We start from the raw sequence: 25,795 nt of genomic DNA, 5'->3' as shown, positions 1-25,795 counted from the left end.
TCTGGCACTTATAGCAATATTAATTTTGTACTTGCATAAATAATATATACCTATAGTATTTTTTTTTATTTACATAAATAAAGTAGTATTTGAAATAGATATATAACTTAAAATGGATTTAACATATGCGTATAGCAAATTACGCAGCCAGTTCGGACGTCAGATAATGTTCTGCGAACAAAGAACGGACATGTGCGACAGCATCAGCGTGAACCCCAGCGAGCACAAGCACTACATCCTGCGCAACCCCGTGCACACCATCACGCAGCACACGCCCAACTTCTCGCAGTGCGAGATCAACACCATCCGGTAGGCGAGCGAGCGAGCGAGCGAACGAGCGAGCGAAGCGCCCCTCCGCGCGACCGCTCGCTCTCACGCCCGCGCCTGTTGCAGCGCCGACTACTCCAACAGCGGCGCCAACCACGCCGAGGGCGGCTGGCCCAAGGACGTGAACGTGAACGACCCCGAGGCCACGCAGCGCTACCGCCGCAAGATCGAGAAGGACGACGCCTACATCCACTGCATCATGGCGCTGTCCCCGGTGAGTGCAAGCCTTCTCTACTACGCTACTCGCTCTGCATAGCCCACGAGCCAGCGAACGCCACACCTTGCTACGTTAGGTATATGTGTGCGTCTACCACAGAGGGTATGAAAGATGAAGTGCGCCCCTAAGACGACCCACTGACCGAAAGATGGACTACTACGAAGTTTGACTAAAGGTGGTTTTGAAAATGAGTTTGAAAAATAAAAATACATAACTCAATATTATTTTTTGACAATCGTATCCCACTTTATATTAAAAATTATATCAATATGGGCACTTATTATGTGACAGTTTATTTCGTACAGGGGACAAGACATCTTCGTTGTAGATCATGATGTTCTACAACCAAGGATGTTTAAAGGTTAACTTATATTTTTCTCCCGTATGAGATGAATCGTATCGATCGTATCTCCCGTATCGATATAGTCTTAATAATGGAGGATTCGACGGAGTTAGGTAAAGTATTTTTTTTATATTTTCAAAACTACCTTCAGTCAAACTTTGCAGTAGTCTATCGTTCATACCCACTATAAGGTTGTTGTTGTTACAGCCTTTTTATCGTCCCACTGCTGGGCACAGGCCTCCTCTCACATGGAGAAGGATTGAGCATTAATCACCACGCTTGCTCAATGCGGGTTGGTGATTTCAGACTTTATAGTCCAGGTTTCCTCAAGATGTTTTCCTTCACCTTTTTATCAGCCATTGGTGTCTAAGTATACTTAGAAAGTACATACAAACTTAGAAAAGTTGCATTGGTACTTGCCTGACCCTGGAATCGAACCCACACCCTCATACTCGAAAGGTTGGTTCTTTACCCACTAGGCCACCACGACTATAAGGTAGATGCACACAAAAACTTTCAGCCTTTATAGAATACCGTAGGTCTGGCAGACGCTGGCTCTCGATCTAACAGCTCCGGGTTTGTCATCTTACAGGGACTGGAACGCCTTGTATTGCAAAATAACGCTATAGATATGTACCAGACCTATTACACCGAGCTAGCAAACATGCCTGCGGTAGAGCACAACAGCTGTCGCACGGTGAACGTGTACCGGGACGGCGCCGGCGCCACCGCCGTGGACGAGACGGGCCGCACGGTCGCCGTCAGCAGCCCGTGCCGGCCCGTCAGCTCGCTGTGCTGGCTCCCCGACGGCGGCGCGCGCTTCGCTGCCTCCTACGTCGACGTGGACTTCAACCGTGAAACGACCTCTCCACTGTTCGCATACATTTGGGACGTAGAGAACTCCAACATGCCCGAGACGACCATCACGCCGCCGTGTCCGCTGCTGGACCTGCAGTACAACCCGAAGGACGTGAACGTGCTGGCGGGCGGGCTCATGGACGGCGGCGTGGCGGCGTGGGACGTGCGCGAGAAGGCCAAGAAGCCCATCGCGGCCAGTCCGCCGCACGTGGCGCACCGCGACTATGTGCGCAACGTGCTCTTCATCAACGCCAAGACCGGCATGGAGTTCTTCTCCGGCTCGCCTGACGGCGTCGTCAAGTGGTGGGACATGCGCAAGATCGACGAGCCCACCGACGAGATGATCATAGACGTGGTCAAGACGCAGAATGACGTGCAGAGCATGGCCAAGTCCAACGGTATCAGTGTCATGGAGTTTGAACAGACTATACCGACGCGTTTCATGGTCGGAACAGAAAATGGCTATGTGATTAACGGTAATAGAAAGGGTAAAACTGCATTGGATAAGTTACCAGCGAAGGTATGCACAATTTTTTATAAGTAGTATGTATAATACACATACATTGTATATGTTTCGGCTAAAGCCCCGAAGTGGGGCTAACGCTTGGTGTAACTGGCCACAAGCGGCTCTAAACTTCGTTGTATCCTCTAAGCTTAGGCTAGAACTAGGCGTAGCCGCATACCCGTGGCTATAGTTGGGTCTATCCTATTTACCACGGTGGCGGATTTACCGCAAGGGCTCTGTGGGTGTCCACAACCCTGACGTAGGTACTCGTGACGTCACGTCACAGTATTTCTGCCTTTTATGAAAAATAACGAAGTAACTATTAAGTACTACTTTCCAATCCAACAGTGAAATATTTTTTAAATCCATCTAGTTATTTTTGAGTTTTTGAGTAGCGCGGCGGTCACCGCCGGCGCCGGCGCTTGGTAACAACATCTCCCAAGCCTGATCGGAAATCCCCCGAAATTGTGTCTTGGCTAAATAGCAGACCACCACTGGTGGCAAGACACCGAGGCATCGCAGGAAGGCCTAGAGGCAGCGATAGGGATCGTGTTATCGTATGTCAAACTGCTGCATCTAACATCTCTCCGATCGTAGCGGTTCATCGTTCCATCGGATAAAGGGATGTTAGACGAGAGAGTGCTCTTGCGTTTGCGCGTATGTTTGAGCACTATAATATATCCTGCGCATCTGACTGCTTCCGTATAATGGACCCCGATTTGGCGAAGACTAGTGGCGATAGGTTGAGGTAGAGAGGTTCGGGCTGATGCAACCTGAGCTTTGTCTGAGACCTGCACACTAGCGGCTCTGGGGGTGTGAGTACATGCCGTGGTCGTTTTCTCTTTGAGCTGGGGGGACAGAGGGAATCCGGCAGCACCCAGAGCGACAAAGCAGCCCTTTTTAGGGGAGCACTGCTTTCCTTGCTCAGCCTGGGAGGGGGCTAGAAAAGGTGCCCTAAAAAAATGCTCACCCCAAACACTCTTTGGATAGCAGTAACCACGGCTGCTTCCGCATCTTTTTATTCGTGGTCGACGCAATAGTAATAAACTTAAAACACCTTTACTGACTTTTGGTGCATGGAATGTTCGCACCCTTCTCGACCGGGAGACAAACGCCTGCCCAGAACGAAAAACGGCCATAGTTGCTCGAGAACTCCGCCGCTACAACATTGATATAGCTGCTGTAAGCGAAACCCACCTTGCCGATGAGGGCGAGCTAGTCGAGCATGGCGGTGGCTACACTTTCTACTGGAAGGGCACTGCTGCAACAGAACCAAGAAGATCGGGAGTTGGTTTTGTGATCAAGAATAGTCTTGTGAAGACACTTCAAGAATGTCCAATCCACATCTCGGACCGTATAACCACATTGCGCCTTCACTTAGACGGTGACAATTTCCTTAATGTTATCAGTGTCTATGCACCGACGCTAGGTAGTTCTGACGACATCAAGGATAAATTTTATGAAGAACTTACACAATGTCTCCATAAAATACCGAACAGAGAAAAGATTCTCTTGTTAGGGGACTTCAATGCTAGAGTTGGTCGAGATTATGAAGCGTGGCCTAAAGTTTTGGGTAGACATGGGGTAGGCAACATCAACTCTAATGGCCAGTTGCTGCTTAGTTTATGTGCTCAATTCCAACTTGCAATCACAAACACCATGTTTCGCCTTGCTGCTAAGCACAAAACTACGTGGATGCATCCACGATCTAAGCACTGGCACCTCATTGACTATACCATCACGAGGCAGCGAGACATCTCTCAGGTCCTAGTCACTCGTGTTATGCGCGGTGCTCATTGCTGGACGGACCATAGACTAATTGTCACCAAACTGCGTCTTTGCCTTCGGCGACCATTCAGGGCTAGCAGGAAAAAGCCTCAGAACATAAACATTGAGAAACTCAAACATCCGGGACCCCGAAGCAAGTACGCTGAAACGCTGGCATGTGATATACACTCTCATCAAAATACCGGTGATATTGATGCAGACTGGAACGCTTTATCGTCGTCCATTCTTGACGTAGCCATTAACACTATAGGTCTAAAAAATAAACGCAAGCAAGACTGGTTTGATGAGAACGACGAAGTTCTTTCTAAAGCTATTGCCAAACACCGAGAACTTCTCAAGCGCAGTAATAGCAGCGCACTTATAAGAGAGAGTGACCGTGAGTTGCGTAAACTCGCGAGACACACTAAAGATAAATGGTGGCAAGACAAGGCTCAATACATCCAGTGGCTTGCTGATAGTAATCAGCTCGGTGATTTCTATAGCGAAATTCGCAATCTCCTGGGTACCACCAACTTCATAAAGGTACCACTGAAGTCGCTGGATGGTAAAAGTCTGCTGAAAAGCAAAAATGAAGTGTTAGATCGTTGGGCAGAACACTTCAATAAGCTACTTAATGTAGATCGAACAGCCGATCTACACTACATAGACAGTTTGCCTCAACTTCAAATAGCAGAAGAATTGGATGATGCCTTGTCTAAACATGAGGTGCTTTGTGCCATCAAACAACAGCAAAATCAGCGTGCGGTTGGCCTAGACCTTATACCAGGTGAACTTCTGAAGTACGGCGGCGAGGAACTGCATTCGCGCGTCTGGGAAATGTTTGTGCTTATGTGGGAGAAAGAGAGAAAGAAAACTTTTAAGTTATCACGCGTCAGGGCTCTCTATAAGAACAAAGGCGACCGGTCGGAATGTGGTTCTTACCGCGGTATTTCACTGCTCTCTGTCTCTGGAAAAGTCTTCGCCAGAGTACTTCTGAACCGCCTCAGGAACCTCTCTGAAAAGATTCTGCCGGAAACCCAATTTGGTTTCAGACCAGACAGAGGAACTTGTGAGGCAATATTCGCAGTTCGTCAAATCCAGGAAAAAAGTAAAGAGCAGGGACAGCACTTGTATCTCTGCTTTATTGATCTGGAAAAAGCCTTTGACTGCGTCACTCGCGAGGCCCTCTGGAAGGTACTGAGAAAGTTGGGGTGTACAGAGAAGTTCATAAGACTCCTGCGACTCCTGCACGATGACATGCAATGTTGTGTAGCGGTTGAAGATGACCAATCGAGCTTCTTCTCCGTCACCTGTGGAGTGAAGCAAGGTTGTGTCCTGGCTCCCACATTGTTTGCATTATATTTCGCAGTTGTAGTCCGGGAAGTATTGAATTCTTCTCCTGAAGGAGTTCGTATTCGTTATCGGACTGACGGCAAACTTTTCAACCTGAATAGACTCAAGGCGACCACAAAGGTGTCCTATGCACATATACAGGACATTATGTATGCAGATGACCTCTGTTTCGTGGCTGAATCCCCTGAAGTCCTGCAACAGCTAGTCACGAACCTTCACAAGCAGTGCTGTACATTTGGTCTAAAAATCAGCATCAAAAAGACAGAAGTGATGTCTTTAGACAATCACGGACGTCAAGAACTGACCATTATGCTTGGTGAAGATGTGCTGAAGCAGGTCGATAAATTTCGATATTTGGGGAGCACTATAACAGCAAAGTGCGACCTTGACGCCGAAATCAATAGCAGAATTGGTGCTGCAGCCGCTGCTTTCGGCAAATTCGACAAGAAGGTCTTCAGCTCCCATGACCTAAAGATATCCACAAAAGTCTCTGTGTATATGGCAGTTGTGTTGCCTTGTATACTCTACTCAGCGGAAACATGGACACCATACCGACGCCACATCAAGCAACTAGACCGCTTCCACCTCAAATGTCTGCGCAAAATATTAAATATCCGTTGGTTTGATCGTGTGCGTAACACAGAAGTGTTGAGGAAAGCCAATGTAGGTGGCATTGAAGCATACCTCATGAGGAGACAGCTTCGTTGGTGCGGGCATGTACTGCGCATGCCGGATACTAGAGTGGCCAAGCGCATCCTCTACTCCGAGTTGCAGGAGGGCAAGCGGAAACGTGGCGGACAGCTGCTGCGATACAAGGATGTGCTGAAGCGCCACATGAAAAGCTGTTCCATTGAACCGTCTCAGTGGGAGAATCTGGCATCCAACCGCAGAGACTGGAGAAGCCGCGTTAAAGCCAAAGTCTTTGACTTTGAAGCACGCCGGCTTTCTGAGTTGGATGCCAAACGAGATGAGTTGAAAGCTCGACCACCTGTAGCTATCAACTACAACTTTGTGGCTGGTACCCTGACATGTCCGCAGTGTGCGCGGACTTTCACGCACAAAATTGGATACTCCAGCCACATGAGAGCACACGCACGCCATTAGGGTCGAAGTGGTTGCCGTTGCCGAAATCGGCGTGGAAGAGAGAGAGAGATTTTTGAGTTTATCCATCTATATAATAAATCTGTAGAGAGGTATTTTTTGTACGTTGAAAAATAATAAGCCAGCATTTAAAGGATAACCAACATTACCCATTTCTAACGTTTTTTTGATTTTTTGTCTTTTAATCTGTTTGATTTGCGCGCATCACGAAAAATCTACAAACTCGATATAGAAAACGGATATGTTAAAAAAATTGTATGTAATTTGCACCCATAACTTAATCTTTGTTTCATCGAAATCATCCTCCGAGCCTTTTCCCAATCATGTTGGAGTCGGCTTCCAGTCTAACCAGATTCAGCTGAGTACCAGTGCTTTACAAAAAGATCTTTTATTAAATAGGGAACATTTTTTTGTTTATATGTACGCCGAAAACTCCAAAACTATTGAACCAATTTTAAAAATTCTTTCACTGTTGATAAGCTATATTATTGCCGAGTAACATAGGCTATTTGTCTGGGCACGGGAAGACGTTCCTTCGGGACACGAGTGAAACCGCGGGAAACAGTAAGAAATAATCCAAACTAATATTATAAATGCGAAAGTAACTCTGTCTGTCTGTCTGTCTGTCTGTCTGTCTGTCTGTCTGTCTGTCTTTTCTTCACGCCTAAACTACTCAACCGATTTGTGTGAAATTTGGTACAGACATAGTTTGAAACTTGAGAAAGGACATAGGATAGTTTTTATTACAAAACAAAAAAAAAAAAAAAAAAAATTATTCCGGACATATAGCGCCATCTATTGGTCAAATCAAAAATCTGCTGGTAGTCACTATTCCACGCGAACGAAGTTGCGGGCAAAAGCTAGTTAATTATATAATATATATCTTCCTTTCATCTACGTTGGTGCTAAATGAATTAAATTAATCATTAATAACTGAAAGTTCGAGGCACACGTGGGGCCCGTTTGGCGTGTAGAGCGGAATCCTGGCTTCCTCAAGAATTTCTTGACGGTGGGCGACTGGACGGCGCGCATCTGGAGCGAGGACTGCCGCGAGTCCTCCGTGCTGTGGACGCCACCGCTGCGGCACCGCGTGACGGACGGCGCGTGGAGCCCCACCAGGTACGACGAGCGGCGCGGCGCGGCGTCCGTCACGCGGTGCCCGCACTCACGCGCGTGTGACGCAGGCTGTCGCTGATGATGCTGACGCAGTACGACGGCGTGCTGTCGGTGTGGGACCTGCTGCGGCGCCAGCACGAGCCCGTGCTCTCCATGCAAGTGTGCGACGAGCCGCTGGTGACGCTGCGCACGCACGAAGCTGTGAGTGCCACAGCTTGTCGTGTAACACGCCTCTGCAATGATTCTATAACGTTAATCATAGGTACCCTCTACAGTACGCGGGTTTTCACACTAGCGGATTTTGACGCGAGTATACACTCAAAAAATTGGCCAAGAGCTTGTCGGACCACGCTCAGTATAGGGTTCCGTAGTTTCCCGAATTTAGCCCATACCTATCCCGACCCCATCAACTCATAAACAATGTTAACAGCTCGAAGTAGCCCAATGTATGCCCGATGTACAGCGACATCTTTCGGGAAATTAGATGCTACTTAAAATATTGCAAATACGGTTAAATTAAAATGTTAATTTAGAAACATTTTGTTAAATTTTTCAAAATCTATTATATGAATCGAGTTCGAGATAATTTTCCTAGAAATCTTATGTAAAGTTCTACATATGATTTTAATTTTCTTATTTTTTAAACTTATACCTATTTCAAAAGTAAGGACACATTTACAGTCGTGGTGGCCCAGTGGTTCGTGGTTCCTAGCTGACTACGGAACCATGCCGTGTCAGCTGACACGGCATGGTGTCATCGGTGCCCCGCGCGATAACGAAACTAATTCAATCAGTGGACTTTGTTTATTAATATCCTATATTCTAACAGGGCTCCTTACTAACGTGTGGAAGTATCAAAGGGAATATATACTTATTGGAGCTGTCGCAGACTCTGGCTGCCTCTGACAAAAACGACAAACTTCTATTGACTGCGGTAAGTAAAGTAGTACGTCCCGCTTCCGACGAGCGTGGCGGTCGCGTGGCGGGCGCGTGACGGTGTCGTGTCGACCGCAGGTGCTGGAGCGCGAGAGCAAGCGCGAGCGCATCCTGGAGGCGCGCCTGCGCGAGATCCGCCTCAAGCAGCGCCAGGCGGAGGAGGCGAGCCCCACGCACTCCGGCACCGACGTGGACGCGACGGTCGGCGACCGCGACCTCGCCGACGCCACGGCGGACTTCATGCAAGCCGCTAAGAAGGAGCTCGCCTCCATGTAGCCGCGCGACGTCCACTCCGTCACTCCTCATTCTACGATTTACTTATAGCTTCAGATTGAGCCTAGAGTAGGTATTTCGAAGTAAGTAGGTACATTTAATTTTTAAAGCTCTATATTATATCTGTATACATAAGTCGACTTAATATCCACTATACCGCGGATCGTTTCGTGTGTTTAAAGTTATATACACCTATTATTTTGTTGATAAAATAATTATAACTTTTATATTATGAACTTAATTAAGAACAAAAATTATACCTAAAGTAAAATGTATAAGATAACTTTTATTCAATACCTAAAGCAATTTTTTGCTATTGAAATATTGCTGATATCTCTGTGTCATACATCTTTATATAGTCACTCCAATTTTAAAGTTTTTTTGTAGATAACATCATATTCACAATTAAAAAGATATGTAGTTTATATAGATAGATATAAAACACTTGTAAGTATCTAAGTATATATTGGACATCAATGGCTAGTAAAAAGGTGTAGGGAAACATCTTGAGGACTAAGTATAGTCTCTGAAATCACAAACCCGCATTGAGCAAGCGTGGTGATTAATGCTTTAATCCTTTTCCGTGAGACAGGTGGCCTGTGCGGTGTGCCCAGCAGTGGGATGATAAAAAGGCTGTAACATATGTATAATAATAATTATTTAAACCTAAATCCAGTTTTATTCAAAAGACAAATATCTCAATTAATTTTATGCGTCGGTAGCTAGGTTAGCTTCCAGTTATTACTTTGAGATCCTTTGACTCGAACACTGACAGTGACAGATCACGAGCCGTCAATGTCATCATAACGTAAGTATTATTTGAGTGCCTACATTGACCAGCTGATTTCGAATTTGTATAATTTAGTTATTTTGTAGTTTCTCAAAACGTAGCTAACTGCGGCAAGTCTTGTGTATATGAGATATGTAGCATAAGAATACCTAGGTATTTATAGTTACACAAAGATATTACAGGGATCCCATCCAATGCAAGTAATGTTGAGCTGAAAGCTTGTAGGTTATGATTATTTAAGAATGTCGGTATGGCAAAGCGAGGAACAGCGGTGCGGCGTGGTGCTGCGCGAGGTGTTCGCGTGGCTGGAGGGGCGCGAGCTGGCGCAGGCGGGCGCCGCGTGCCGCGCGTGGCGCCGCGCCGCCGCCGCGCCCGCGCTGTGGCGCCGCCTGCTGGTCGCGCCGCCCGGTACCCGCACGCATGCATGCGCCCTAATTACACAAGCTTGTGTTATTACTGTGTGGGTTTACACTCAACTTGATTCTACTGGTAACATCCAAAGACTTCATTGACAACATGAACTACTGTTCTTAATTCTACTAAATGCATCATCTGAATATTAATACACCGGTACGTTTTCGATAACTAGAGAAGCTCTCTGTAAATCAAGGTAAAATAGACTGCATGCTATATTGAAAACTAACTTCTGCTGACAGATTTACCTGCTTCCTGAAGAGTTAGGTTACTGTCTAGGAACTACTTCCCACACCTCAATACATAAAGCCAACTATTTTTAGTTTTAATTGTGCAGTTTACAAATTACATTGCTAGTTCAACTAAGGTAAAACTGTACAGTTTACAGTTTTGCCTACATAGGTAAAACTGAAGGTCGGCTGACCGGCTGGTCGGCTGACTGAAGCTACATACTGAGATAGCTGCTTCCCGCCGGATGTAGCCGGATGGTAACCAAGACTTATGCTACGTCCTTCTCCCAGGTCAAAGTGCTCTCCTCTCCAGTTATCATCTTAAAAGGTTCAGCAATCCAATTCTTGGGTTATAAGTAGTGTAACTAATACAACTTTCTTTTATATAATAAAAGAGACAGATAGTTATTCAGTTTATTACAGCCAGTTTTCATGAAAATCTATTTGTTAATCTTTTGTGTGTGAAAGAAAACCAAGGGGTTCCGTACCCAAAGGGCAAAACGGGACACTATTGTTTTCGCTCCTCTGTCCGTCCATCTGACCGTCTGTCACCAGGCTGTATCTCATGAACCGTGATAGTAAGAGATCTGAAACTTTCACAGATGATGTATTCTTGTTGCCGCTATAACAACAAATACTGAAAACTAGAATTAGGTAAATAAATATTTTGGGGCACTCCCATACAACAAACGTGATTTTTTTTGACCGTTTCATAAATAATGGTATGGAACCCTTCGTGCGCTAGTCCGAGTCGTACTCGGCCGGGTTTATTGATTTTCCTCATTGCAATCAGTTCATATGAATGTAGCATTGATGTCGGGTATTTTGATAATTTCTACAATATTGAGATATTACTGAAGAAAGAATTCTGTGTTGATGGATATTTTTTTTATTTTGTGGGAAATCAAAAATTTATTTTATTTTGACTCTTTATCAGGGGCCATTTCCCTCCTTTTTCAGCTTACGGGTACTTTTGTAACGGTACCTGATTTACTTTTTCATGTTTATACCTAACCAGCAGATTTTTGATTTGACCAATAGATGGCGCTATATGTCCGGAATATTTTTTTTTTTTTTGTAATAAAAACTATCCTATGTCCTTTCTCAAGTTTCAAACTATGTCTGTACCAAATTTCACACAAATCGGTTCAGTAGTTTAGGCGTGAAGAAAAGACAGACAGACAGACAGACAGAGTTACTTTCGCATTTATAATATTAGTTTGGATAGTAGGATTCAACCCTTTGGGTTTGTGTTATTGTGGTAGAACAAATGTCCACACCACCATAGTATAATATTATAACCAGCCACAGTGGAATTTATTCTCTCCCTGTCTGAGTGAAACCCATATTACCCATATGGTAGCTACTTGTGAAAATTAGTAGGAACGATTTACAAAAACCTTTGGTATGGTTTATTGTCAGATATTATTTCCACAGCTTTACCATTTACGTAACTACTTGCCTAAATAAATTATCTATCTACATCTATATATCTTCTTCTTATATATAAAAATGAATTGCTGTTCGTAAGTCTCGCTAAGGCACTTGTCTCACCGGCAACGATTAACGAGTAACGAGTTCTTAGAGCTAGAACTAGAAACGACTTAGCGAGACGCGGGGAGCGAGTGCGTAGTTCCAATATTTGTGTAGCTCGGCTATAAGCGAGTGTACGAGTGAGGCGGGCGATTACTCGCAGAATTCATCATCATCGTCGTCTGAACTAGATAATAATGATAATTCAAATGATTTTTCGATATTCATAGAAAATAAAAATAAAAACGTGTACTTTAAGATACGCACTGTAGAGAAATGACCACACCACACAATGACCTACACAAATATCGGAAATACGCACTCGCTCCCCGCGTTTCGCTAACGCTAACTCGTTTTTAGTTCTAGCTCTACTCGTTAATCGTTGCCGGTGAGACAAGTGCCTAAAACTCGAGAACGGCTGGGCCGATTGAGCTGATTTTAGTTTTTAAAATGTTTGTCGTTGTCCAGGGCAGGTCTAAATGGTGAGCAAATAAGGAAAAAAAAAATTGCGAGTAAGATTCCCGGGACGGGAGTGATTAGACAAAAACCAACTTACGGAATGCCGCAGAACCACAAAAGTAAAGTACTAGGACAACATAATTCACCTTAGTAAAGTATACCAATAACGAAATTTCGATGCAACTGCTCACCATGTACCAGAGCGGCAAAAAATACACCGGGCGCGGGTAATACCGCGGGGAACGGCTAGTATATATGTTATGGACCATGTGATTAATTCGGGCATTATTAATAATGCCCGAGCATTATGAATAATGTCTAGCTTTATCGGGCCAAGTGATTAATAACTATCTTAACTTCATTATTTATCACATTGCACGGGCATTATTATATTGCTACATGACAGTTGGGCAATTTGATAATAAAGCAAAAACTTGAAGTTAGTGACGAAAACGTATCCCACGTAACAGTTGCCCGGGTAACTGGGTTGAGGAGGTCAGATAGGCAGTCGCTCCTTGTAAAGGACTGGTACTCAGCTACATCCGGTTAGACTGGAAGCCGACCCCAACATAGTTTGGGAAAAAGGCTCGGAGGATGATGTGACGAAAACGTATCGCTGCAAAACCGACTCCACGTAGTCTTGTCTGTCCTACCCCTAGAGTGCAATTCAAAACCGCGTAAGTGTGGAGGGGCGAGGCGGCCTGCGAGCTGAGGCGCAGGTAGTTTTAACGCTCGCCGACGCGGCTGAGGCTGGCCGGCTGAGCCGGCCAGCAAGCCGAAGCTGCGGCGGTGAGCGTGAAAACCATCTGCGACGATAAGCTCGCATGGGACCGCCGGAGCCCCGCAGCACCGGAGCCGTGACAGAAGCCATGCTTGCTGCATGTTGCTTGCTTACATTTTAAACGTACTGAGTTAAAAAATTAGAAGCTAAATAAATAAATTTTATGATGTCATTTAATAGTATTTTAGAAGTTTACTGTTAGAACGCATGCTACAAATTTAGATGCTAAAAAATAACCATCATGCGGAGTTGTATTTAGAGCGGTTTACTTAGAAGATAACGAGTGGCTGAGATAGTATTATTTAGATGCTCGTTAATTGTGGCTGACTTAGTAATTTAGAAGGCAACATACATTATTCGGGGCGAATAATTATATTAAAAAGGAGCCTGTTTAATAAGCACCCTTTAAATATGACTTTCCTTAACTTTCAAATGCAAAAACTAGTGGATTTTTAAGGCAGAAGTCCTTCATAATTAATCCAAATCATGAGGCTGATTATTTAAGTGGTTTAATATTTAGTTTATTTTAAATTAAATGGCAATAACAATAAAAAATTAAATATATAAATATGTTATTACTTTGCTTGTATTACTTTGCCCAAAAGGTCACGGGCAATATGTATAGTGCCCGGTCAATTTGATTATTTGAATAATTATTATCAAATTGCGCTCTCATATTGGGCATTTTTCATAATGACCGGGCATTATGTATACTGCTCAATTTATCACTTGGTCCATAACATATACAGTCGCGGTCAACTAATTAAAGACACTGTTGGAATCTTAAATTGCCGCCGCATTTTATCTGTATTTCTTATTTCTGATTGCTATTGGAACTTTATTTTCTATTTTAAAATATTTAAGAGGGCATTGTGAAATATTAAAACTAAAGACTATCTTCAGTGATCCTCCGCGACAAGATTTTTTTCGCTTTATCCGAATCTCGAGTGGTATAAACCATAACGTGGCCTGGCCATATAATTAAAGACACTCCATTTGCTCAGAGGAAGAAATGCAAATTATTAATATTATTGATGGTACTTTTCTATAACAACATTCCCTGCACTATAACTAAGCATACTAATGAGTACTAATATTCGGTTTATTTCCTTTTACCTCAATGACAGCACGACATCCCTAAACGTGCAAGCGGTCAGTTTTGCTCGATGGTTTTGCTTTAAGTCGCTACGGAATTTTCTTCCATGCTTCATAAAAATCTGTGTCAAAATTGATCAATGTTTCATGTATGACTTATCGCCATTGTATTTCTGGCCGATTACCAGTTTTTTTTCTATTAAATTTGCAATGGGCCAAACCAAAACCGTCATAAGTTGCTCGATCAAAGAGTCCTTTTTACTACTGTTACAGTGTTTTTCAGAACTTTTCTAATATGGAAAGCGCTAAGGACCGGTAAATTATGCTTAGCATATAACAACATGCTTATTTCTAAAATATTATAGTACTTGAATTCGCCTATTTTTAAAAGATTCTTTCTAAAAGATCACCACACCAAGTAGTGGAGAGAAGCCCCACACTATTACTTTTTCGCCTCCTATGTTTGAGAACTTTCTTAGTGTAGGTACTTTGGTTCCATCTCAGGTTTTGGAGGCGACTAATTTCGATGCATTATTTTAGAATTATGCGTATCCCTTTGTTTAATGAGAAAAAAAAATACATTTTTGAACACTTGTTCACTGCACCTTTCACTGAGGTAGTTTAAATATTCAGTTGTCGAGTTCTCTCGACCTTCTTTCGTCTCCAACATCAGGTCAGTTCCAAATCTTCACTGTTGCATAGTGTTATAAGACATACACCTTATAGTCAAGTTTTTATCCTGCGCACGTTTGTTGCCCGTGGTACTACCAATAGTACTACCAGTAGTACCACGGGCAAATTTTTCTTCCCGTAGTACTACCAAGCGGTCTGGTAGTACCACGGGCAAGAAAAAACTACCCGTGGTACTACTGTCAATATTTTAGTTTTTTTTCAACCCTTTTGTTGTCACAGTTGATATTGACATCCTAGAAAGAGAATTGAAATATATATTTTTTTAATGTGGATATTTTTGGTACTGTTTCGTAAATAGGTCTGATGCCTACAACTTTCAAAAATTGCCCTGGATTTCTCAGGGTTTCCATCATCAGATCCTGACCTAATGATTATGGGACCACCTGTGAGGTATACCCTATCAAATAAAAAAATAATTAAATAAAATAGTCCTATGAACGATGTGTTCATAACAGCGCCTGAACAATTTTTAAAGCATGTTTTTCGTATGAAGGTGTAAAAAAAAAAATTAGAGAGTATGCCATATTTTTTTAAACATTTTTATCTATTTTTTGAGATACGTCACATTGTTATAGGACGTGGGGCAATTTTGTATGGATTGTGATCCGTCTTCTTTGGTGGTCGAATACAATTTAAAGTGGAGTCGTGACTAAAATAGCTGGTACTATTATATTTTTAGACTTTATTTTTCTGGTGTTAAGTAGATATTTTTGGTTACAAAACTAAGGGTATCAAAGCATTTTATGGTGGTCATTATATTTATCCCCCTGTTATGGTGCCGATTGTCGTTACGGCCGATGATCTAATAGCCAAGAGCCTAAGAGCCTCGACCAACACCTCATGAGGCTCTTGTTAGGCGGCTGGATCAAAGGACTGATTTAGAAACAGATACCTACACGAAAACTCACACACCCACTCACATAGTATCTATTAGTACCTATGTTGTTAAGTATAATCCTAATTTAGTAATACCTAAGCTACAGTACTCTCAACTTTATCATTGAATAGGTAGGCATTTAAAAATGAATAGGGGTTTTATGATAACATTAGATACCTAATATTTTCGGAAATAATCGCTCCGAAAGTTGAAAACAATGGGTCGGGGGACACTATTTTTAGGTACCTAATACTATGTATTATCATCAGAACTCAGAGCGTGTGCAAAATTTCGTCCTAATCCGAGACCATAAAGAGGGTCAAATTAAGAAGTCAAACCATTTTCTTACATACATAAATATATAGTTACAAGTGAAGCTAATAGTGAAGCTAGTGTTGATTTGCATTTGTGCCATAGTTCAGGAGGAGGACATAAAATACGTAAATAATCGATTGGAATTACAGTAGACGGGAAATAGCTAATATGCACTGCTTTTTTTGTCATTGTAATGTCGTGGTATTTCAGAAGTAATCCAATTTTATGAATGATCGCTGCGTATGCTTTATGTTTGCGTTTGTGTGAGGGCGCAGCACGGTTTTAAGGCCAGTAACATACGCGCCAAGTTTAAATAAGGCTAGATGACATTTACGGAATTCCGAAAAAAATGAAAGAAAAAAAATTACGTACAAATTTTTTGTTGATTTGGGTACTTACCGTTTTAGAAAAAAACACAAAAATTTTGACATTTGACCTCGAATAACTTTTGACGCACACATGGGATCGATTGGGACTTTTATATAGTATTTTATTTATAATGATCAAATCTAGCTCTCCACCAAAAATCAGCTTTCTGGGAATTTTTGTTATTTGACCACTACTTTTATGTCTATTTTGAGCGGGCTATAAGTAAGATTAGGAGAATCGGGCCCCTAATAGCCATTCCTCACTATGGCTATTCGTACATACAAGTAACTTTAAAAGTAAGTTAAAAATTCTTTCAGTGTTACATAGGTAGCCCATTTGTTTATCGAGGAAGGCTGTTGGCTTTTTATACGGGTTCGTGCAGAGGTCCCTACGGGATGCAGGTGAAACTATATTTTTTCTTAAATGTCCTACGGGATGGCACCCATCGTAAAAGTCCTGATTGATTACAAGAGCTATCATTAAATTTGATTCCAATTACATGACTGCTTTTGCGAAAACGTGAGCTTAAAATAAACCTCGTATTTAGAATCCTTACGAAAGTTTATAATTTTCTTAGGAAAATAAAAGATGTATCTGACCCATTTGCAGAAAGTGACAGACATTAATCAAAATAAGAGCAAAATTTAGTTTAAAATTAAACCAAATAGTATGACATTTTCTATGAATATAAATATTTAATTAATTTCAATTTAGTCCATTAGCCAATTTCATCGAAGCTGAAGTAGGTAGGTACATGATCCGTGGCGCTCTCGATTGGTCGCTCGACGGCAATGCTAAGGACGCTAGTGGTTCCAGCAGCGGCGGGGGTGTCGTGGCGGCAGGAGTACGTGCGCGCGCACGCGGGCTGGCGCGCGGGGCCGCGGCACCGCGCCGGCGCGCCGCTGCTGCACGCGGCGCTGGCGCCGGGCGGCGCGCTGCTGGCGCTGGCGGCCGCCGACGCGACGCTGCTGCTGTGGGCGGCGCGCGCCGGCGCCTGGGCCGAGGCCGGCCGCGCCGACCTGCGCGCGCGCGGCTGGGCGACCGTGGCGCGCTCGCAGTGGGCTACTGCGGGCCGCCTGCTGCTGACTGGCTCGCTCTCCCTCGTGTCCGACTGGGAGTTGTTGGTGCTTCACGTTGATGGTCACCGCCGATTCTAATAAAAATGATACCTGACTCGTAAAGAATATTTTGAAAAAAAAAGAAAATTTTCATCCGCAGACGATGGCGGTTGCGGGACGGTGTACAGCCGCGTGCGGTGCAGCGCGGGCGCCGCGGGCTGCTGGGCGGACCCGGCGGGGGAAGCGTTTCTCTCGTTCGAGCTGCACCGCCTCGGAGCCGGTATCTACTGCACTACAGTCTGGCTCAACGCTGCCACCCAGGTTCTCTACACAATGTCGCTGTGACACACAGTTCTTCTAGGGAACTTTATTCGTTGTCGCCCTTTTCACTATATTATTTTTAGCTACCACGTTAAATTATAGAATCAAGTCATATATTTTCGCATACAGGAGACGGAATCTGAATATGCAGGTGTAACTTCGCCCCTGCTAAGAATCTTCAACGAAGAAGGCGCCCATTTGACGTGAGGAGTTCTGGACACCAGTGTGGTATACCGCGCTAGTATCGGCCGCCACTCACCCCGGCGCCTGTCGCAGGCACGCGCTGGTGGTGCAGTCGGCCGAGCCGCTGTCGGTGGGCGAGCCTGCGGCCGAGCCCGCGGCCGAGGCGGACGGGCGCGCCGCCTACCTGCGCGCCATCGCGCCGCGCGCGGCGGACGAGCTGCAGGCGCGCGTGCTAGTGGCGGGCGCCGGGTGCCGGCTGGGCGCGTGGCCGGTGCGCGCGCCGCGGCCGCCGCCGCTGCAGGCGAGCGCGGGCGGCGGGCTGGCGGAGCGCGTGCGGCGGCAGCGCGAGCGCCGCGCCGCGCCGGAGCCGGACGCGCCGGAGCCGGACGAGGCGGCCGTGCGCGCCGGCTGCACGCCGCCCGCGCGCCTGGCTCGCCTGCACGCGCCGCTCGTCGGACTCGCCTTGCAAGAGCGGTGAGCAAATCGATACACATCACACAAAAGCACTTAGGTATACAGGAATGAAAAAAAAACTGGTGGTCCAGAATCGTTAACAGAACATATCTGCATCATCAGTAAAAAAAAATGTTCATTCTTTTTGTTTGCCCTAAAATCAGCAAAATATGGATACCAACTATTCTTACGCGCGCCGAGCGGAGCTCCGTCAGTAAACCGTTTTCGCGTTGCCGCCGTGCATACTATGACGACTGTGACCGTACTTCTTATCGGTTACAAAATAGACATCTTTCGATATCAATAACTTTTCTTTTTTGTACTAAAACACTACAAAAAAAACCATTGTCTGTAAAGTCGTTTTGACGATAGTTGAACGTGACAACGTGAGTAGCTGCCGATTGTGCCTCTTTGTCGCTCGCTGCGTGCTCTCGCTTGCACTTCAAGCCTTAAACGGAACGCCTCAGAGCGAGGTAACGCCTCAGAGCGAGATAACGCCTCAGAGCGAGGTAACGCCGCATGAGTCATGTTTTTTCGTGCGTGCAGCCGGCTCCATCGATTTATAAGACGTTGTCACGTCAATAAAAATATACGTATCTATCTATAAAACTTATTTAACTATAAGTTGTCAAAGTTTGCGCACTGGATAAAATTCATTCCTGTATTACTTACTGAATGACGTCATCTAGGTACTTAAAAACCTATTCATAACATTCGTGTTTCACCTAGGTAGGTAAGTAACCTAGCGAATCCTGTTGTAAGCATAAAAAACCAAAATGTCGTTTAATTCAGGCAGGTCCACCTATATCAGCTTTTCAATCACACAAAATCATTACCTATTACTTACTTATTACATAGCATTCTGGAAAAGGCAAAAAACCATTGTCTGTAAAGTCGTTTTACTGACGATAGTTGAACGTGACAACATGAGTAGCTGCCGATTGTGCCTCTTTGTCGCTCGCTGCGTGCTCTCGCTTGCACTTCAAGCCTTAAACGGAACGCCTCAGAGCGAGGTAACGCCTCAGAGCGAGGTAACGCCTCAGAGCGAGGTAACGCCTCAGAGCGAGGTAACGCCGCATGAGTCATGTTTTTTCGTGCGTGCAGCCGGCTCCATCGATTTATAAGACGTTGTCACGTCAAAAATTTACGGGAGAAACGGCCAATCGAAATGTTTCACACTGGTCAGGTGGTCACCCATTTTCTCAAAAATATGCTTAAGTACCCACTAAAGGTAGTGGGAATTAGCTATTGCAGGCCTTAGAAGGTAAAATAATGGCAGTAAGCACATTACCTGGTGAAAGTGAATTTGGCAGCGGGCGGTGTATGTGGGCGGTGAGCAGCGACGGCAGCGCGACGTGCGTGTCCGTGCCCGCGCTGCAGCTGCTGGCGCGCGTGCCGGGCCGCGCCGGCGCCGGCGACCTCCACTACGTGCAGCCCGCCGCCGCCGCCGGCCTCGTGGCGTGGTGAGTGCGGGTGTGGGAGCTACAGCTGTGGACCACGTGAGCTACAGCGCGGCTGTTGCAGGCCGGCGGGCGGGCGCGCGGGCCGCGTGCACTGGGTGGCGGCGGCGGCGTGCGCGGGCGGCGCGCTGGCGCACGGCGCGGCGGCCGTGTGCTGCGTGCTGCCGCGCGACGGCCTGCTGCTGGTGCTGGCCGGCGACGAGCTCTACGTGAGTGCCGCCCGCTCCCCCACCCCCCTGCACCCCGCCCCGCCCCCGCCCCGCTGACGCGCGTGTGTTGCAGGAGTGGCGCAGCCGCGCGACGCCGCAGCTGGACGCGCGCGGGTGCTAGCTGCGTCACCGCTGCTCGTCGCCGCCGCTCGACAGACAGCTTCACTCACCGCATTCAAATGGCAGCATTACTTGCTTTCATTGGGTATGGCAAAATTAGTTAATTTGTAGCAAATAAATGAGGATTTTGGGTTTTCGTGTGGGGGTTTGTTATTTATGTTTTGTATTTTATCCGAGTATTTACTTGAAGTACCTACTTGCCTAGTTTTCTTGGGAGTGGGATGCGCGTTTAACAAGTTTAACTGGGGAAAACAATTAATTTTTATTTACATAGATTTAAATTTCTTGATAGGTAAATCACGAACCGCTTTGGGAAGTTTATTGTAAAAGCGTATACATTGACCCATGAACGAGTTGCTTACCCTGTGGAGGCGGGTAGCATGTACAGCAAGATTATGTTTATTCCTAGTATTTATGCTACGAACATCAGACATTTGAACAAAGTTAGATATGTTTTTACGAACGTACATTTTTTCAAAAATATATTGAGAGGCAACAGTCAGAATATTTATATTTCTTTGAATTTCTCTCTGAGAGAAACTTTGGACCCAGGTTATAAATGGCTCGAACAGCTCTTTTCTGTAAAATAAATATAGTCTCAACATCCGCACAGTTTCCCCAAAGGAGGATCCCATACGTCATTGAACTATGAAAGTAACTAAAATAAACTATTCTGGCTGTGTCCACATCGGTGATTAGTTGGATCTTTTTAAGGCTTGTGTTTAAACACCACCCAAAAAAGTACCTATTTTACTACCAAAAAAATTCTAAACGGTTACCAAAATGGATAAATGGTCACCAAATAACGTTTCCAAAAATATTATTAGGTAAAACCATTTTTTCGTATTATTGACTACTAAAAAAATAAATGGACGCCTTTAAAATACACTTTAGACCAAATATTATATATTGTCACTACTTAGATGTTACCAATTATGTAATACCATGACTCCTAATTTGGTCATTTTTGTTAGACTAAAAAAGCTAACGATCGCTAGAATATTTCCCAAATACCAATTAATATACTGGGGTTCCCAAACGTACGTCGCTTATTTATTGTTATATGAATTTGTGTGTAACTCAGTAGTAAAATGTAAGCACGAAACATGCAGCAAGCATGGCTTCTGTCACGGCTCCGGCACTGCGGGGCTCCGGCGGTCCCATGCGAGCTTATCGTCGCAGATGGTTTTCACGCTCACCACCGCAGCTTCGGCTTGCTGGCCGGCTCTGCCGGCCAGCCTCAGCCGCGGCGGCGAGCCTTAAAAACTACCTGCGCCTCAGCTCGCAGGCCGCCTCGCCCCTCTGCGCCTACGCGGATTTGAATTGCACTCTAGGGGTAGGGCAGACAAGACTACGTGGAGTCGGTTTTGTAGCGATTCGTTTTCGTCACTAACTTTGATTTTGGTAGTAATATTAATCTTTTAGTTGGATAGAATTTGGTGGCCATTAATCCATTTTGGAAACCAAAAATAATATTTGTGCGAGATTTGCGATTTTTCTGATGTTATTTTATTTTTTTTGGATCATAATATTATATACTTTAGTGCCCTTTTAATAATGTCAATTTATTTTTTTGGAGTTGTTTATTTTATTTGGTGCCTCAGCTTAGAGTCTTAAAAATATTTTTGGTGATCGCCTAAATTATACCCTCTTTTTAATAGCATAGGCGGCTGAACTAAGCCTTCCTGACAGTTTAACAATATGTGGGCCCCATTGGAGTTTGGAATCAACGGTCAAATCAAGAAATACCGTTGACTCAACAGGCTTCAACTCTACTCCATTTAGTTGTACATTGGTTGGTAACTGCCTTACGTTAGGCGTTGAGAATTTTAACTTTTTTTAGATTCATTTATAAAAAGATTTGTGATAAGGGAGGTCATTAATATAAATAAGGAACAAAAAAGGGCCTAGAATTGAACCCTGTGGAACCCCCATGGTGACCGTAGATCCAGAAGACCTCTTACCGTTGACATCCACCCTCCGAATTCTATTATGCAAATAAGAAGTCAGAAGGTCAAGAGCCTTATTTTTGATACCATAGTGGTGAAGTTTCCTGATGAGTATATCATGGTGCACGCAATCAAAAGCCTTGGACAAGTCGCAGAAAATACCGAGCGCATCCTGCGAATCCTCCCAGGCCTCGAATATATTTTTAAGCAATTCCACTTCAGTTCAGCGTTGTGTTTGATGAGTGTCAAATTCATCGCTGCACCGGTCAAACTGGTCAACAATGTGTTGGAGCTTATCCCGTTCTTCTGTGATGTTTACTAATTGACAGTGCAGTTCTGCTATCTCACTCTTTAGTTTACTATTATTGTTTAAAATATTAAGTACTTCCTTCTCATTGTCATCCTGTTCCCTCTGTAGATCTCCACACAAATCGTTATATTTCTTAAGTTCCACTAGTGTTTGTTGAAGTTTACCTTCCTCCAAACGTGCAGTAGCTTTCCTGGTCATTATTCTTTCCATTTTGCACAGAAAAAACATTAACACAGGTAGATGTTTATGAAAGTGTTTAAGTTTGTGTGAGAAACTATTTTCTAGGCACTATTTTGATGATAATTATTCTCCCCAGTAATCACTGATGAAGATTTATAAGATTATTAAGTTGAAAAAAGATAGTACTTACAGAATTTCACGATGACAATGCTTATTAATTCAAAAACTTTCAAAGATCGTTAAACCAAGTTTCGAACTTTGACAGGTCGAGATTTGGTTATATTTACCTACACAGTAATTACAAAAAAATTTAACCGACTTCCCAAAACACTAAAAAGCAAAAAAAAAAAACTAATTTTAGGTGCATCGGCCTAGAAGTCGGTGTCTAATGGATGTTACTAAGTTAATTTCGCCACCGACTTCTAGGCCGATGCACCTAAAATTAGTTTTTTTTTTTTGCTTTTTAGTGTTTTGGGAAGTCGGTTTAATTTTTTTGTAAAAAAGTTTTTTATTTACAGCTTTTTAGTGATACGAATAGTTGTCACTATCCATATAAGTGGGAAGTACTCATCAATACAAGGAATATAAGTCCAAATACGAGGTATTTTACACTGTACTGAATACAGTTGTCGAGTTCCCTCGGCCCTCTCTGGTCTCCATCATCACGTCAGCTCCAAATCTTCACTGTTGAATAGTGCTTTTAGGCGTACACCTGAGTGTCAAGTTTTTACCCTATGTATGCCTACAACTTTCGAAGGTTGCCCTCGATTTCTCAGGGTTTCCATCATCAGATCCTGACCTGATGACTATGGGACCAACTGGCAGCTATTCCGAGTCGAACAAAAAAAGAATCACGTAAATCGGTCTATAAACCTCGGAGTAATCAATGTACATACATAGAAAAAAAATAAAAAAAAAACATACCGGCCGAATTGAGAACCTCCTCCTTTTTGGGAAGTCGGTTAAAAACACAAAGTATATCACAAAAATTTACCGTCCCAGCAATAAGAGTTTATTATTATTGCGAATTAATGTTATAATTTATAAAATAACACTAAAATTATATTTAAATTAAATTAATTAATTGGGAGAAGTTTTGTTGACGTCTTGTCAACAGGGTTGCCACAGACATCTTAGTAGTCGGCAAACTCGTTTAAATCTCAAGTAGGTACTCACCGTGGCCATCTCGTTCCGTAAAGTAGGTAACGAGGGGGCCGCCATCACATTCGGCAGTGCGCCGTCACACACACACGACATGGCCCTGCGAGTCCCGCTCGCGCGCGTGCTGCGGGCCGCCGCCGGCTCGTGCGGCGCCGCGCCGCCGCCGCGCTGCCCGCCGTGCCGCCCCGCGCCGCCGCCGCCGTGCCGCGCGCGCCCGCCCGCCGCGCCGCGCGCGCGCCGCGTGCTGTGCTGCGCGCCGCCCGCCGCGCGCCGCCCGCCCTGCGCGCCGCGCCTGCCCGCCTGCGCGCTCACCTGCGACTCCCAACTCCCGGTACTTACCTGCTCTCCGACTTGCGCTTCATTCATGCCATCGACCCTCTCGAGTTACTGAGCGCGGCCCACTAGACGCACCTACACCGCTTTGCATGTTTTGCTATTTTGATGATATTATTATACTACTTACGTGCTACGACTGCTGTCATACGATCCCTATTTGTCTCAGCTAAAAAGTTAAAGTAAAGATTTTTTCAGAAACTCAAAACTTCAAGCCGGACAAGCAGCAGAGATCCATTTCGGATAACGTCAACCGATTGCGAAGTCGACCAAGACCCGGTAGCGGAGCGGCTCAAACTCGCCAAGCGGGCGCAGCGCGCGGAGTACGAGCGCGAGGTGAGCGAGCGCGCCGCCCGCGCGCCCCCCGCCGCGCCCCCGCGGGACCTCTACCGCCTCTCCGGCGAGCGCGAGTGTGCGCGCGCCACCGACGGCTGCGTGTACGCCGTGCTGCCCGACGCGCCCGCCCCGCCCGCCGCCTCCACCCGCGCCGCCGCGCCGCGCCGCTGCGGGCCCGGCCGCAAGCCGCCGCCGCCGCGCTGCGTGCAGCTGGCGCACGACGACGCCTGCCGCATCAAGGGCGACGCGCACCTCGACCCTTGCGCGCACCTGCCGCGTGTCATGATCGAGATTGATCGCAGTTCTAATCATGTAGCCACGAGTAAGCCTGCGACTCCGAAGAGCTCTACCGGGGGAGGGTCACGGTCTGCACACCCGAGCTGGTGCGCCGACCCGCCGAAGCCGGCCTCCCCCCCACCGCGGTGTCGCCGCCCCACCATTGTTGAACGGCTTCGTAGTCACCGTCCAGAATCTAGAACTGAAAGACGCATTCACACGTCGGTGAGCGCTTTGGTAAATCAGAAATCTGGAAACTCTAATTCTAGCGGCTGGAAAGAAATGCTTCATAAAAAGAAACAGCTAAAGGTAGCCGGTGTCGGGCGGGTCGCAGTTTGCACCCGAGCGGCCGGCAAGCAGGCGCCCGCGCCGGGCGGCGAGCTGCAGCTGCGCGTGCCGCCGGGCACGACGCGCGTGGCCGTGCGCGTGTCGCTGCACGCGGCGCCGGGGGCCGCCTGCCCCGCGCCTGCGTCCTCGCCCTCCTTACCAACACCGTCTCGTACAAAACAGGCCTCATCATGCACCAACTTCACTTCCAAACCTGAGAATAGTGACTCGTGGTTATCTATAAAAAGCATTCAGAAAAAAATATCAGGCCAATGCCATCAAGAGTCTGGTAGCCGGAAGGTGGGAAGGGCGGCCCCCGACTCCCCGCCGGCAGCCCCGCACGCGCCGCGCTGCGCTGGCTCGCGGGGTAAGGCAGGAGCCAAGCACTACTCGTCCGCCGCCGCATTACTAGCAAACACTATATCTTCCTACTCGTAACTAATACAGCCATTGTCGTGTGTGTATTTTTTTATAATAAAATTTACACAGTAAGTAAAAACTATACATGTTTTCTTTATTATCGGGTTGCATCAGAAGGCGGGGTTTCGAAAAGGTCATAATATGCAATAATAGCGCTTTGCCCGATTTCTCTTTTTGAATAATAATAATTGTTAATATGTATGTTGGGGTCAGCCTAGGTTGGGGTACCTACTACTTCACTGTTCAGGTCTTACCAGATGCAGCTGATTATGTTACCAGTGTTTTTCAAGGACCGACTGCCTATTAGGTTAGGTTTGTTTGTCACGAAAGTCGTCTTTGGTCCTCGT

General features: G+C 45.4%; 3 protein-coding genes across 4 annotated transcripts; all 3 read left to right on the top strand.

Annotated features, from left to right (window-relative positions):
• The first annotated feature begins 112 nt into the window (after nt 1–112).
• Nucleotides 113–8,799, top strand: LOC124646118 (dynein intermediate chain 3, ciliary-like). The gene is made up of 7 exons (XM_047186195.1): nt 113–309; nt 394–541; nt 1,480–2,265; nt 7,412–7,590; nt 7,656–7,788; nt 8,417–8,521; nt 8,602–8,799. Exons 1-7 carry the CDS (start codon nt 113–115, stop codon nt 8,797–8,799), a joined length of 1,746 nt encoding a protein of 581 aa, XP_047042151.1.
• Nucleotides 8,800–9,616: 817 nt separating this feature from the next.
• On the top strand, nt 9,617–18,392 carry LOC124645688 (F-box/WD repeat-containing protein 5-like). Its single transcript, XM_047185538.1, has 5 exons — nt 9,617–10,093; nt 17,172–17,492; nt 17,571–17,731; nt 17,861–17,934; nt 18,008–18,392. The coding sequence occupies exons 1-5, from the start codon at nt 9,829–9,831 to the stop codon at nt 18,390–18,392; spliced, it is 1,206 nt and encodes a 401-aa protein (XP_047041494.1). The 5' UTR covers nt 9,617–9,828.
• A 1,023-nt stretch (nt 18,393–19,415) lies between these two features.
• Nucleotides 19,416–25,530, top strand: LOC124646336 (uncharacterized protein C6orf132-like). Of its 2 annotated transcripts, XM_047186459.1 has the most exons (5): nt 19,416–19,830; nt 19,892–20,036; nt 20,110–20,241; nt 23,795–24,087; nt 24,288–25,530. In XM_047186459.1, the coding sequence occupies exons 4-5, from the start codon at nt 23,851–23,853 to the stop codon at nt 25,464–25,466; spliced, it is 1,416 nt and encodes a 471-aa protein (XP_047042415.1). In that variant the 5' UTR covers nt 19,416–19,830; nt 19,892–20,036; nt 20,110–20,241; nt 23,795–23,850; the 3' UTR covers nt 25,467–25,530. The 2 variants fall into 2 exon arrangements, with proteins under 2 accessions (XP_047042415.1, XP_047042416.1); XM_047186460.1 differs by having other exon boundaries at nt 19,416–20,036; nt 23,798–24,087.
• The last annotated feature ends 265 nt before the right edge of the window (nt 25,531–25,795 follow it).

The sequence above is a fragment of the Helicoverpa zea genome, chromosome 3, assembly GCF_022581195.2.
Source record: "Helicoverpa zea isolate HzStark_Cry1AcR chromosome 3, ilHelZeax1.1, whole genome shotgun sequence".
In the NCBI taxonomy this organism is placed as follows: Eukaryota; Metazoa; Arthropoda; class Insecta; order Lepidoptera; family Noctuidae; genus Helicoverpa; species Helicoverpa zea.
Note: the sequence above shows the minus strand (reverse complement) of the source record. Positions and strands in the feature narration are given on the sequence as shown.

Excerpts from the sequence above, each read along its gene's own strand:
- LOC124646118 (XM_047186195.1), top strand. The coding sequence starts at position 113 with ATGGATTTAACATATGCGTATAGCAAATTACGCAGCCAGTTCGGACGT. Across the intron at positions 310-393 it reads TGCGAGATCAACACCATCCG|CGCCGACTACTCCAACAGCG; the intron begins GTAGGCGAGCGA and ends CGCCTGTTGCAG. Across the intron at positions 542-1,479 it reads GCATCATGGCGCTGTCCCCG|GGACTGGAACGCCTTGTATT; the intron begins GTGAGTGCAAGC and ends GTCATCTTACAG.
- LOC124645688 (XM_047185538.1), top strand. The coding sequence starts at position 9,829 with ATGTCGGTATGGCAAAGCGAGGAACAGCGGTGCGGCGTGGTGCTGCGC. Across the intron at positions 10,094-17,171 it reads TGGTAACATCCAAAGACTTC|CGGCGGGGGTGTCGTGGCGG; the intron begins ATTGACAACATG and ends TGGTTCCAGCAG. Across the intron at positions 17,732-17,860 it reads GGCTCAACGCTGCCACCCAG|GAGACGGAATCTGAATATGC; the intron begins GTTCTCTACACA and ends TTTCGCATACAG.
- LOC124646336 (XM_047186459.1), top strand. The coding sequence starts at position 23,851 with ATGGCCCTGCGAGTCCCGCTCGCGCGCGTGCTGCGGGCCGCCGCCGGC. Across the intron at positions 24,088-24,287 it reads CCTGCGACTCCCAACTCCCG|AAACTCAAAACTTCAAGCCG; the intron begins GTACTTACCTGC and ends AGATTTTTTCAG.